The 15,273-nt window shown below is 42.6% G+C and overlaps 1 protein-coding gene across 1 annotated transcript in view; it reads left to right on the top strand.

Moving 5' to 3' along the window:
* The window catches only part of XRCC6 (X-ray repair cross complementing 6), a 234,138-nt gene that overhangs the window by 126,941 nt on the left and 91,924 nt on the right, over positions 1 to 15,273 (top strand). The window contains exon 8 of the mRNA XM_082265111.1: positions 12,544 to 12,705. Coding sequence (XP_082121237.1) covers positions 12,544 to 12,705 — 162 coding nt within the window. The remainder of the gene's footprint in view (positions 1 to 12,543; positions 12,706 to 15,273) is intronic.

Below are 15,273 nucleotides of genomic sequence, written 5' to 3'. Positions count from 1 at the left end.
CAATACACAATTAAACATTTTACTCATATCCCTTTACCCGTTTTCCCCCTTGTTTATTTTCCCCTACAACCCCTTAAACCTCTATCAATCCTTCTCCTAATATTTCTTTATATTCTTCTGTCTCTTTAAAGCTCTGCCATTCATCCCAAATTTCTAATTTGATCCTTTGTTCCTCCTCCTCCCAATTCCTTAGAGACTCTAGTTTTCTTGTTTTTTCAACTCTAATCACCCATTCTTTACTTGATGGGGGCTCTTCTTTTTGCCATTTTAAAGGTATTAGGCTTTTAGCTGCATTTAATAGATGGGGCACTAAAGTTTTCCTATAGTGTTTTACTGACATATTGGTTCCATGGAACAAACATTTCCAAGGATCTTCCGGAATATGTTTTTAAGTGATTTTTTTTATCAAGGATAAGACTTCTTTCCAGAATATTTTAATTTTCGGTCAATTCCACCAAATGTGTGATATTGTCCCAATCATCTGGCACCCTCTCCAACAATCTTTGGATCTTTCCCTTTGGAATCTACCTAATTTATCGGGAGTGATGTACCACCTAACAAGTAACTTATAATTCATTTCTTCGGTATTAGAATCACTCGCAGATTTATGTACGAGCTGTAGGCTTTTTTCCCAGTTGATGTCCTCGCTGCAAGGGCCAAGATCTCTTTCCCATTTCTCTTTTAATGCGGGGCCTACCTCCTTTGTTATTTTTAGCAAGATTTTATAAACACCTGAGACATTATTCGCCACTCTATCTGAGAAACACAGCTGTTCAAGGGGTCTCAAATCTTTCAAGTCTCTTAATGGTTAAGGTAGTGTGGCGACAAAGTGTCTCAGCTGCGTATATCTCCATTCATTTATTTTCCACTCCCCTTTTTTTTGTTTTAATTCTTCAAGGGTTATAAGTCTCCCTTGGTCTATTACATCCCCTAATCGGGCTCCACTATCTTCTATGCAGTTTCCAAATTCTTTTCCTTCTCCCGGTGCAAAAAATTTTGTATTTACAAGTGGTATTAACGGTGAATTATGATTCCAATTTTCTTTTGTATGTGTCGTGTCCCAAATTTTTAAGGCTTGTCGTGTTATTATGTCTGTATTACTGTCTAGTTCTCTAAACTTTGGGGGTATCCAAATACTTTTTGCTAAGTGTGCTTTACTAAGTGTGTTTTCTATTTTAACCCAGTCTTTATTACTATTTTGTTTACTCCAGTCTATCACCCGTGTAAGTATTGATGCTGTGTAATACATTTTAAAGTCTGGTAGTGCCAATCCTCCGTGACCCTTTTCTTTCCTTAATATTGTGTAGCTAATCCTTGGTTTTTTGTGCTTCCATATAAACTGGGTTATCAGAGTTTTGAGTGTTCTAAAAAATACTTGTGGGATTGGGATCATTTGGAATATGTATAGTATTTTGGGTAGGATTATCATCTTTATTGCATTTATTCTCCCTATCAGCGAGGGGATCCTAAGGGATATTCTATTTAGGTCTACTCTCGTTTCAATAAATATTTGGAGGAAGTTAACTTTATATAATTTCTCTGGGGTTGATGTTAATTTGATCCCAAGGTATTTTATTTCATCTTTTCTCCATTTAAAGTGGAATTCGTTTTTTAACCTCTCTTCTTCTATCTTGTTAACATTTATACTCAGTATCTCTGACTTTTTTTGGTTGATTTTTAGGTTTGAGAGTTCACCATAATATTTCATTGTTTTTATTATGTTTGGTAGTGTAATCGTGGGGTTGGTTATATATAACAGAATATCATCTGCAAAAGCAGAGATCTTGTACTCCTCTTCTCCTATCTTTATACCCCTAATGTCAGAACTTCTTCTTATCGTAGCTAATAATGGTTCCAGAGATAGGACGAATAACATTGGGGATAATGGACACCCTTGTCTGGTTCCATTGAACATCTCGAAGGGTTCTGACATTCCCCCATTGATCTTTACTCTTGCGGATGGTTGATTATAGAGTGATTTAATCCTAGACATCATTGTAGGGCCTATCCCAAGCTCTTCTAGGGTTTTAAACATAAACTCCCAATCAACCCTGTCGAAAGCTTTTTGTGCGTCTAATGACAATATTATACTTGAGGGACTATTTTTTAACATTTGGTTGATTAGGAGTATAGTTTTGATTCCATTATCTCGTCCCTGTTGGCCCGGGATAAACCCTACTTGGTCTCTGTGTATCCATTTCCTCATCAAACTCTTAAACCTAGTAGCTATAATTTTTGTGAAAAGCTTGGTATCCGCGTTGAGAAGCGAAATGGGTCTATAACTAGAGCATAGTAACCGGTCCTTCTTCTCTTTATGAATGACAGTTATCAAGGCTGATATAGCTTCACTACTCATCTTATAATGAGTACCAATTCCATTCATGTAGTCTTTTAATTTAGGTATTAATATCTCCTTATATCTTTTATAGTAATTAATAGTGAACCCGTCGGGCCCCGGGCTTTTTCCCGAGCAAGTTCCTTTTATCGCATTCTCAATTTCCTGTCCTGATATTGGTCTCTCTAGATCTGATAGTTTGTCTTCCTCAATCTTTGTCAATTTGGCATTTCTAAGATATTCTTTAATTTTCTCGCTCCTGTCCGGCTCTATGCTCTGTGATCCCCCTATTTTTACTGAGTAAAGGTTTTGATAGTACTTTTGAAATTCTTTAGCAATTCCTGTTGTTGTTTGGATTATGTCTCCATTTTTATTTTTTATTTTATCTATAAAGTTCCTTGCTTTCCTTTTTTTTAGGATCCTTGCAAGATTTTTTCCCACCTTATTACTTTCCATATATTTTTCTTTTGTACATCTTTTCATTTCTTGTCTAATTTCCTGATCTAAGAGATCTCTCAATTCTTCTCTTTTTCTTTCTAGAATATTGTATGTGTTTGTATCTTGTTTTTTTTTATGTTTATGCTCTAATTGATGTACTTCTGCCAAGAGTCTATCCTTGTTTATTGTGTTTTCTTTTTTCCTTTGTGCTCCTTTTGAAATTAAAATGCCCCTTATATAGGCTTTATGAGCCTCCCAGATCATATTTTTTGGTGTGTCATTTTGATCGTGTACTTGAAAGTATAGTTCCAGTTCTTTTTCTATTTCTTTTCCCCATTTTTTGTCTCTTAGGATCTCTTCATTTATTTTCCACGCATCCATCCTAGGCCTTTCCCTGGTCATTTTCAATTTTACAGTAATGGGGGTGTGGTCGGACCAGGTCCTAGTCCCAATCTCTGCCTCTACTATTTTTTCAAGCCATCTATGTTCTATTAATATGTGATCTAATCTCGAATAAGTTCCATGGACAGATGAGTAGCAGGTATAGTCTTTGCTATTTGGATGGAAGATTCTCCAGGGATCTGCCAATTGATTTATTGAGAGTTTTTCTTCAATTCTTCTTTTTTGGTTTTTATTAACCCTTACAGATTTTGAAGTAGAGTCTATTTCGGGATCGAGGCAGAGATTTAGGTCACCCGCTACGACCACTCCCCCTTTTTTGAACGTCCGTAATTTATTCATTACTTTGCCCAAAAACTCTATTTGTCTTGTATTGGGGCTGTATATATTTGCTAGTGTGATTTCCTCCTCTCCTGTTTTCCCTCTTAAAAAGAGGTATCTACCCTCTGGATCTACTATTCTCTCCTCGAGGGCAAATCTCAGGTCTCTGGCGACGCCAATGGCCACTCCCCTGGACTTGCTATCCGAGGAGTCCGCGTAGTACCAGATGGGATGGTTTGGTGAATATAGCCTAATGTTGGATGCGTGGGAAATGTGGGTCTCTTGTAGGAATATTATATCTGCATTCAAGTAAATGATTTCTTTTAAGATTTTTTTCCTTTTGTCGATTGAGTTTAAGCCTCGTACGTTATAGGATAATATATTAATTACCACCATTTCTATTTTATATGGTTTTTCTTCTCATTTGATCACGTGAGTTTGAACCTCGTACATTATAAGATAATATATTGATTACCACCATTTCTGATTTGTGTGGGTTTTCTTATTTATCTGGGTTATAATATTGTCTCTAAGTTTATATGGATCGGTAACTTTTGAATTTAGCCTTTGCTTATATAGGATGGATATTTTTTTGGCATTCCTTTTCTTTTTCTCTTTTTTTTCCCTCTCCTGTAGGGGTTGGATTGTTCTCCCTATGAGGTTTTTTTTTTCCTTCTCCCCCTCCCTCTTTTTTTCCCCCTCCCTCCCACCCTTCGTCCCTCCCCCCTCCCCTCTCTCCTTCCCTCCCTGGCCTTGACCCACCCCCCCTCCCTGCCCTTGTGGAGGCCTGGCATCCCTCCTTCCCTTAACCAGGATAGTCGGTCTCCTTCTCCCTTATCCATCGACTTGTTGCCGAGGTGGAGCTCCGGCCAAGTTCGCCTTTTCCGTCCATCTTTCCTATTTCTAGGTCAGAATGGTAGAGGCTTGTTGACTGCTGTAGAGCTGTCTGATGCCTTTCTCCTTTTGTCTATCTCTCTTTCTCCCATATTTCTCCCAATCTCCCCCCTCCCGGGTCCACCCCTCCACCCCCCCAGCATCCATTTCATTTCTTAGTTCTTTTTCCTTTTTTTCCGTTTTTTCTTCTCTTTCCACTGGGTCGGATCTTCTTCATCTGAGTCTTCTTCTGAGGATTCCTGATCTACCCATCCCGGAACGTCTATCAGAGGTATTTTTAATGCTTCACAAAATACTTTGATTTCTTCTGGAAACCTGAGTAATGAAGTTTTCCCATCTCGTCGCACTCCTAGGCCTGCTGGATGACTCCAGAAATATGGGATGTTTAATTTCTTTTGCTCTTCTACTACTGGTCTTAGGATGCCTTTCCTATTGATCGTCTCTTGCGCCAGATCGGGGAAGATCTGAATCTCTTCTCCCTCATATTTTAAGATGGGTCTTTCTCTCATTTTCTCCCAGATCTGGGCTCTTGTCTCATATTTGTGAAATCTTGCAATTACGTCCCTTGTTTTGTCTTTTGGTATGTTAATTGGTCTCCTTAATCTGTGTATTCTCTCGAATCCTATTTTTTCTGTGATCTCTCTTCCCAGCAGGGGGGTTAAAGATGTTCTCCAATATTTCTTCTAGATTTTCCGCTTGTCCCTTCTCCGGTATTCCTCTTATTCGTAAATTTTTCCTTCTATGTCTATTTTCCTGATCCTCCATTTTATATAGCATATTTCTCTGATCTAGCTGCATTTTCTTCATTTGTTCCTTTAAATTTTTCAATTTCCTTCCATGGTGTACTATCTTGTCTTCTGTTTCCTCAACTCTGACCAGGATATGACCTAAGTCTCCATAAAGAGTGGCCATTTCAGCTTTAATAGACTTTTCAAGACTGGCAAACATTTCAAGCATCTCTGATTTTGAGGGAGGTGCTTCTTTCGCGCCTAAGTCCTCTACTACTTTGCTCGTTTCATCATCTTCTGGTGTTTGAGTGCTATCTCTTGATACTTCAAGACTTTCCTCTCCACTTGCGCCCGTATTCCCATGTCCTTTTGTTTTTTTGTTTGCTTCTGTGTTCTGTTTTGGTCTGACTACCTGTTGTCTTTCTGATGATATACTTAGCCTTTTTCCCTCTGGTGTCATGTATTTTTTGATAGTCCCTGGGCTAGCCGTGCACTTTGCAGGTTTCCCTGGTATTTCTTTTGTGGTCTTGTTCTTCATGTTTGGTCTCAATCTCTCTTGATAGACTAATGTGGAAGTCTTTTTATATTGTTTTTTCTTCTCTTGTTGAGACCTAAACCTGTCTGTTTTTATCTATTTGTCCAGCCCCACTCTATCTCACTTGTACAGACCTATTTCCAGTTCTATAGTAATTGGTATTCCACTCTGTGTACTTTCTCCGGTTATCTGAGCGAATTCAGAGATGTTTGTATACTGTTTAAGAGGTTTGCTCTGTGGAGATATAGAGCAGCGGTATATATGTGTAAAACTGTTGGGTAGCCCTAGTAGGGATCTCTATAAGGCCTCAAATTTAATTTTTGTGGGCGTCTTGATCTTTTATATTTTGCAGCAAAAATTTAAAGTATATGAAGGATGCAGGTTGAGTTAGACCGCTCCGGAGCTTTAAACAGATTCAGTTTCAATTAGGTCTGTTACAGAACATCTTACAGTTGTTACTCCAAAACTTAGGAACAAAAAAAAAAAAAAAAAACAAAAATTGAAAAATGACAAGGGATAGGGAAAAAGGAATGACCATAGGAAGTCCGGTCTTTTTTAAACTTTCAGTGATGATTTTTTATTTTTTTTTCCTGATTAACCTTCTCCCTTTGTTGTCCTTTCCCTCCTCTATTTTCCTTTTTTTTCCTCTTTCTTCCCTGTACAGTGCTGATGCAAATGTCTGTAGGGGGTATTTAGATAGTTTCTAGGGGGGAGCTGAATAGAAGCCTCCTTTTTTTTTTTTCAGACCGATCCTTCTCATGCAGCCATTATCACCCTATTTATCTGTAGCTAGTATATTTAACATTTTACATGTCCGCTTCCACCAGCTCTGTGACTAAGTATGTGTCCTGGGTGTAGGCTAGCATTGGGTAGAAATCTACACATAAAAAAAAAAGAGGGGGGCTTTCGCCCTCTCACCACATCTTCGTCCGCCGCGCTGATACTCTCTGGAGGTTCTGGGTGTCTGGTCCACCTCGTTCGGGGTCTGCGTGGTCTGTCTCCGGCCGCCTGTCCCAGCGCTGCAACTCTATGCCCTGTGACCGTTACACATTCCAGCTGGGCTCGGCTGGGCTCGGCTCACGCTCCCTCTTCCGAGGCGTCCCCACTCGCTGTGTGCCTCCGCCGAGCATCCGCCGAACTTCCGCTTTCTCCTTCCGGCGGCTCTGACCCTGCCAGTGGAGGCTCTTGCCGGCTCTCACCCGGCGCCACCCGAGTCTCCAACGGGTCTTCAGCGGGCTCAAGGCGGGCTGTCTCAGCTTGCTGGCGGTTTTCTTCCACTCTCCGTAGTCGGCTTCGAGTACCGGGGGGGTAAGCGATCTCAGGGGGGGGTTTTAGTGTCTCCCGGGCACGGGGAGGTCGGGGGAGCCGGAGATCTTCAAATCCATCTCATCAGACAGCTCTCACACGCCAGCTTCAACCTGCACACCGGCTTGGCGCCATCGGCAGGCTCCTCCCTCGCTCAGTGCTGGGGGGGGGTCTTTCTAACATAGACTTTAAAATGCACACAGAGATGACCTCTGTTCGAGAGACCCCCCTCCAGGTCCCATGATACGACCCCATTGTAGTCTCTAATGGGGCCTGGTGGGGGCTCTTTCTAACAGACTCTCTAACAGAGGCCCTCTCTGTGTTCCTTGGAGAGACCCCCCTCCAGGTCCCATTAGAAAAAGGGGAGGAGTTAGTAAGATGACCACGCCCACGTGGGGGGGGCGCCATAAATATTTCTGCACCCAGGCGTCTGTTACCCTAGGATCAGCCCTGACCATGAGAACTATGGAGGAGTTCAGGTGGGTTCTGAACCTTCAGAAGTCATCCTTGGTCCCTTCCGTGAGACTGGACTATCTGGGCTTGACTTTGGACTTGTCCTCAGTCAGGGGGTTTCTCCCTTTGTGGGAAAAAACTCTTGGAACTTCAGACTGCGGTTCAACTGTTACTGTCCAGCACATGGTCATCCCTTCGGACCTGCATGCGAGTTCTGGAACTGATGGTGTCGTCTTTCGAGACGGTCCTTTTTGCTAAATCACTCTCGTGGATCCCCCAGAAGGCAATCCTCCTCGAATGGGACTAGAATCCAATTCTCTGGACTTTCGGATCCGGCTGACCCGGTTGACCAGGGAGTCTTGATCTGGAATCCTTCCTTCCTTTTCTACTGGACGATTGTCACCTCAGTTACAAGCCTGTCCGGGTGGGGAGGAGTCCTCGGCAGGTTCTCTGCTTCGGGAGTATGGTCCCTGGAGAATCCAGGTTGCCGATCAATGTCCTGGAGCTGAGAGCGATCCGGCTTTGCCTAGTTCACTGGATCGGGCACCTACAGCTGTCCAGTGCACATTCAATCGACTATGCCATGACCGTGGCTTATGTCATTCACCAAGTGGGCACCATGGGTGTCCTTGTGGCCTTGGAAGTGTCAGGCATTCTTCGTTGGGCAAAGCGCCTTGTTCCAGCTCTCTCCGCTGTTCCCTTTCCAGGTGTGAAACATTGGCAGGCGGATTGCCTCAGTCGACAGGCCTTGGATGCAGGGGAATGGTCCCTTCATCCTGAGGTGTTCCAGCAGTTGTGCCTTTGTTGGGGCACTCCAGACGTGGACCTGTTGGCATCGCATCTACTTGATAGTGCAGAGGTTTTTGGCCCGCTCCCGGGACCCTCTGGCGGGTACAGTGGTGGCACCATGGGTTCTGTCATAGGCAGAACATTCGCTAAGTTCAACATGAACGATGCTGAGAAGTTTTGCGTGTTCGCCTGCGCAAAGCTGATGCTGGTGTGGTCGTGTGAGGGTGCTCACGAATGGGCCAAGGTCAGTATCCGCTGCTGTCTGCCTTTCCTCCTCTCAAGTTGTTGCCAAGAATTATTCGCAGGATCGAGGCGGAAGGGATTCCGGTCATTCTCGTGGCTCCGGATTGGCCTCACAGCGCTGATGCGCCGTCCTGGTCAGACTATTTGCTGACGCTTCTTGGAGGCTTCCTCTCAGGGAGGATTTATTGTCTCCAGGGCCAATCTTCCGGCTTTACAGACGCTGGCTTTGCCGGCTTGGCTGTTGAAAGCCGCGTGCTGAAGGACAGGGGATTGTCTGCTTCGGTGATTCCCACCCTGCTTAAAGCGTGGGAAGCGACTTCTAGGATGATTTTTTTTCATGCGGGAATGTCGTATATTGCGTGGTGTGAGTCTCTTTTGGGTTCCCCCTCTCTCTTACTCAGTGGTCCAGATCTTGGCTTCCTTCAATGGGGAGTTGCTCCCAAGATGGCCTTGAGTACTGTCAAGGGTCAGGTTTCGGCCTTGGCAGTTTTTTTCCAAAGGGCGTTTGCCGCCCGTTCCCTGGTGCGTAACTTCTTCCAGGGAATGCAACACTTGGTACTTCCGGTGCGACCTCCGTCAGCAACTGGGGGCCTTGTTTTGGTGCAGTCAGTTCAAGAGCCTCCTTTTGCAAGTATTCGAGGGTATCCCCGGCCTACCTTTTACCTTCTGGTTGCTGTCACTCTGCAGGGTGTCCGCACTGGCGACATTGTCCTGTCGTTCTCCCTATATGTTGGTTCATGGAGATAAGTGGTACTTCGTCCGGATCCGTCGTCCTCTCCATGGATGGTTTCTAGTGTTCACTTGAATGAAGACATTGTATTACCATCTTGTCCTAAGCCCTTACATCCTGGTGAATGTGCATTGCATACTCTGGATAGAGTTTGGGCACTCAAGGTGTACTTAGCAACTACTGAGACTTTTCGTAAGTCAGGCTCGTTCTCTGTACTTATGGATTGCCCATGAACAGGACTGCCTGCGTCTGCTGCGACTGTTTCTAGATGGCTTAGACAGCTGGTGGTGCAGGCTTATTCGATCAAGGGTCAGCTCCTACCTTTCCCTGCTTTGGCGCTTTCTACTCGGGCGCCTAGTGCTTCCTGGGCTTTTTCGCCATACAGGCATCTGTGCTCCAGGTTGCAAGACGGCTACCTGGTAGTCTGTTTACACCTTTACCAAATTTTATAAGGTGGATGTGCTGGCATCTGCAGATGCCTCTTTTTGCAGCAACGTTTTGCTGGCTGCTGTATGGAGGGCTTTTGGCCTTTCTTGAGGGTGTTTCCTGTTTGTTTCAGGTGGGCCTCATCTTTTGTTCTAAGGAGTCCTATGTTGCCTGGTTGGCTATGTTTAGCCTTGGGGACTTCTTTTTTTCTGCTGTTCCCACCCCTCATTTTATGGCACTGCTTTGGGACGTCCCTACTGATATGGATCAGAGTACTGCGTCCGTCAATGAACAATAGAGAAAACTGGATTTTTGTCTCACCGTAAAATCCTTTTTCTCTTAAGTTCATTAACGGACGCAGTACTCACCCCTCTATTTTGAGTTGGGTTGCTGTTACTTTCTGACACTGCTTTGATGCAAAACTGACATCCTATGCAGGAAGAGAGAGGGTGTACCCTCCGGGACTGCCCATAGGAGTAGCCAGAACTTTTTTCTGCCTAGTGTCCTACTCCTGTAGGGGGCAGTATAACCCTACTGATATGGATCAGATAACTGCGTCCGTCAATGAACTTAAGAGAAAAGGATTTTATGGTAAGTCAAAAATCCAGTTTTCTCCTGGTCTGAGAATCCTTTTAGGTGCCTTTTGGCAAACTCCAGATGGGCTGTCATCTGGCTTCCATCTGGCCACTCTGCCATACAGGCCTGACTGGTGGAGAGCTGCAGAGATGGTTGTTCTTCTGGATGGTTTTCCTCTCCACAGAGAAACGCTGGACCTCTGTCAGAGTGACCATCTGGTTCTTGGTCACCTCCCCAACTAAGGCCCTTCTCCCCCGATTGATCCGTTTGGCTGTGCAGGGCTGGCTCTAGGAAGTCCTGGTGGTTCCAAACTTCTTCCATTTACAGATGATGGAGGCTGCTGTGCTCATTGGAACCTTCAATGCTGAATACATTTTTCTGTACCCTCCCCCTAGATCTGTGCCTCTATACAATCCTGTCCTTGGAGGTCTACAGACAATTCCTTGGACTTCATGGCTTGATTTGTGCTCTGACATGCACTGGTAACTGTGGGGCCTTGTATAGACAGGTGTGTGCCTTTCCAAATCATGCCCAATCAGCTGAATTTACCACAATCAAGTTGTAGAAACATCTGAAGAGTGATCAGTGGAAACAGGATGCACCTGCGCTCAATTTTGAGTGTCATGGCAAAGGCTGTGAATACATGCATAGATGTGATTTTTTTTTTTTTTTTTTTTTTTTTTTTTTTTAATAAAATGCAAAGATTTCAAACAAACTTCTTTCATGCTGTCATAATGAGATATTGTTTGTAGAATTTTGAGGAAAATAATTTACTCAATTTTGGAATAAGGCTTTAACCTAACAAAACTTGGAAAAAGTGAAGCACTGTGAATATTTTATAGATGCACTGTAAAATCCCAATAAAATACACTTATGTTTTTGGTTGTAACAAAATGTGGAAAATCTTAAGGGGTTTGAAAACTTTTTCAAGGCGCTGTATATGTCAGAACTTAGAAGCTTTTCACAGTCACCACATTCAAAGCTGCAAAAGTAAAATATGGAGGCTGCCATTGATGATCACGCCTCCTGAATATGCTAATTCCTGGCTGTCATGCTTAAGCTTTGGTTTCAGTATACTGAATTGCTTGTCTAAACAAGTTCAAGATTATGAATTCTGACTTTTATCTCACTTTTATTTACTGCATGCTTGTTTCATGTTACTGACTCAGAACTAATAAAATCCAACACTATTATGGATCCAGCATTTTCTAAGGAAGCTAGCAATGGCATCCATATGATGCAGTGTATCAAAAAAAAAAAAAAAACAGATTACAGTGGTTGTAAACCCTTACATATACCCAGTGAAGTGACTGGCCTCAGGTGATGCACATAGATAAAATTCTCCGTACCTCTGTATCTGCAGTCTTCTCTCCTCCTATAGCCGTTCAAAGTCCAGAATCTATGAAGCTTGTCTGAGGTTTCAGAAAAAAAGGGGGAGGAGAGCTGAAATTAAACCTTGCAGACAGAGCTCATTGAGGAGAGCTCTAAAGAGCTGATTAGAGGGAAGGGACACTTCACACAGGAACAGAGCTGAATCTGTCAATCACCGGGCAACAAACTATTCCCAACGCACACATTCCTGTTGAACTGGCTGTGCGTATAAGTTGGTGCTAAAGCGACCACCGCCTGGAACCGTGTCAAGTCAGAGCAATAGAATGGGTACTAAGCTTTAATCAGCGATCACATTGTTACAGCAGATTGCAGTGTTTTGGAGCCACGCAGGACCCCTTCATCAGGCATGTGACTGGGATGTCAACTTTCACATGTCTGATGAAGGGGTCCTGTGTGGCTCCGAAACGTTGTAACTATGTGATCGCTGATTGAAGCTTAGGACATATTCCTGAGGTCCTCAGTGTGCTGGTGACCATCTTTTGCTCTGTCAATCAACTGCAGCTTCCTTCCCTGTTACCATTTTTTTTTTTTATTTGGTGTCAGGAAAACCTTGTCAGAAGTAATTTGTTGATAACAGAGGAACAAAGCAGCAGGCAGAAATTACACTTGCTACTCCTAATTGAGACAAGTACACACTATAGAGGGATATGGTTTATTCATATTTCGTGTCTGAGGTTTACGACCACTAAACAGTAGAATGGTTGAACTTTGTGATGTTAGCACAGCTGCAGTGCTTGCTGAGTGGGGTTATTGGCTTAAATTACTTGAATTGCTCTTTGGTAGATTCTAAATCCTTATCAATTGAAATATGAAGATGTTAATGAGAAGGTTAGTTTGGGCCAATGTGTCCAAAAATATTAACATCATGAACTTTTTAATGGAGTCTTGCTGTAAGACCGACTATAAAAAAGCAAGATTGGTGGCATTATACATAATTATTCTTTGGACACCTAATCTTTTTTACATACATTCTTTTTAGGCAGCAGCACCTTATTCCATGCGCTACTTATTAAATGTCTAGAAAAACAAGTGATGGCTATCTGCAGATACACTCCTCGGAGGAATACACCCCCTCGGTTTGTTGCTTTGGTGCCACAAAAAGAAAAACTTGATGAGGACAATATACAGGTTAAACCCCCAGGTAAGTGGTCAATGTAGTAACACCTGACATTTCTTAATAGAAGTGGAAGTTTTTGAAAAATAAACACTCCTAGGTGGATGCAGCATCAGTCCCATGCTGCATATGTCCCCTGCCAACTCTACACTGAGAACTGAGCAATCAAAGACAATTGATCGCTCAGTTTCTTGGGTCCTCTCTGAGCACATAGTGGTAATTGTCAGTCACTGGAGCTCTGTGCTGTGGAGGAGGCAGGAATGGCTGGCTTAGGCTCTCAGCATTAGCACAGCAGGAAGTCCAATGACGGTACTAAGCAGAGTGGCTCCTGTATTCTAATAAAGCTACAGTATAAACTGGAAGGGTAATCAATTTCCACCTCTGATGCTATTCTTGAGTATGACCTGGATGCTTCCTGCTACCGAACCATTGTGGGGGATGTATCAACAGTCCTTCATACCATAACCAGGTAGGAATGATATTATCTACCCTTGCCCTTCTGTGTTTCATGATGGTGCAGAGGTTTGCAGCATAGTGGTATAAAGGGGCAGAACTTTTTGTTGCCAACCTTTTGAAATTTCCTTTGCCATTTTTACTTTTTCAAATAAAAAAATAAAGGGAGGAGTTACTGAATATAGCATGTTAGGAACAGTTAGTACAAAAAATAAAGGAACAGAGCGCACACCGCCCTAGTGTAACACCATTTATTTGAAGTTAATAGAAGCCATAAAAACAGGTACTCGCAAACAGATAGGAAGTCATGCATGGAAATAAATATCCCCCGATGATGTTTACAGGGCTCTCTCCTCCTAGCCTCGGCGGCTCAGCTGTTCGTCCTGCACTAGTCAGTGAGTATCGTACGGCTAAGCCAACCGCCTCGGATTACTCAAGGAGACTCGATGTGGTGAGCCTGCGCACGGTCCAGCCGCCGCCGCACACCCTCCAAGAGCCGGATGCTATAGCCGCTCAGAGAAACTGACAATGCGGTTAAGCAGAGGGAGACTCCCCGATCGGGACCCAGAGCATGACTTGCATGGGGTTGCTAAGGACAACGTTTCGGAGGCGTAGCCTCCTTCTTCAGATCTCAACACCCCAGAGATCCTTTGCCCTCATTTATATAACAATATAGCGGCTCCTCCCCTCACTATTTCTTAAAGGGACATGACAATAGAGAGCCTGTAATCAGGGGCAATAATATCCAAACATTCATATATATCCATGAATTGTACATATCTAATAAAAATTTATCAAAGTGAATAAGTTCATAATACAATAAAAACTTTAAAAAACTTAAAAAAAAAAAAAAAAAATTTTTTATACACACACACATATACATATATATATATACACATATATACACATACACACACATATATATACATATACAAACCTACATGACACTGTGGAGACTAGACTAACAAAACAAGATAAACACCATATATGTGCGCATATGTATCTGAAAATATTCCCGTATACTGATACTGGGTGCGTATAAAGGAACACACATGCCAACATATATGTACACTGACATAGAAGACCATAAGAGATGAGGAAGATGTAAATATATGCTGACAACATGTAAAATATATAGAGTGGTACATACATAAAAACAAAGTTTTAAATCAAAGTGCCAACCTCCAATTCCTCATTCAAGCCATCGGGGGACATAGAGTTAAGCGTAAATATCCAATACGTTTCGCGCATACATAGATGCGAAAATCTTTCACCTTCTGATAATGTCATAGGGATGGCTTCAATACCAAATAACTCTAACCCCTCAGTGCTGCCCCCATGTACTTGGCAAAAATGGCCGTTATTCCTAAATATGGTGGGCTCCTATAGATGTAAACTCAAAAGGTGCATGGCCTGTAATTTCATGCACCATGGGAAAAAGCACTTTGTTGGAAAAGATGGGCGGACATTTAATATTCAACAGTTTGTCTGCTGCGGCACACAATTTGTTGTATATGGTCTGCGGTGCCCATGTGGATTATTCTACGTGGGCAGAACGGTGAGGGCTATGAGAACCAGATTTGGTGAACATCGCCGGTTCATCGAACAAAAGAAAGACAAACATAGTGTTCCCTGCCATTTTTGCCAAGTACATGGGGGCAGCACTGAGGGGTTAGAGTTATTTGGTATTGAAGCCATCCCTATGACATTATCAGAAGGTGAAAGATTTTCGCGTCTATGTATGCGCGAAACGTATTTGATATTTACGCTTAACTCTATGTCCCCCGATGGCTTGAATGAGGAATTGGAGGTTGGCACTTTGATTTAAAACTTTGTTTTTATGTATGTACCACTCTATATATTTTACATGTTGTCAGCATATATTTACATCTTCCTCATCTCTTATGGTCTTCTATGTCAGTGTACATATATGTTGGCATGTGTGTTCCTTTATACGCACCCAGTATCAGTATACGGGAATATTTTGAGATACATATGCGCACATATATGGTGTTTATCTTGTTTTGTTAGTCTAGTCTCCACAGTGTCATGTAGGTTTGTATATGTATATATATATATATATATATGTGTGTGTGTGTGTGTGTATGTGTATATATGTATATATATATATATATATATATA

Source organism: Pelophylax lessonae, assembly GCF_965119305.1.
Source record: "Pelophylax lessonae genome assembly, chromosome: 8".
NCBI classification, from domain to species: Eukaryota; Metazoa; Chordata; class Amphibia; order Anura; family Ranidae; genus Pelophylax; species Pelophylax lessonae.
This window is presented reverse-complemented; position numbering and strand designations above follow the sequence as displayed.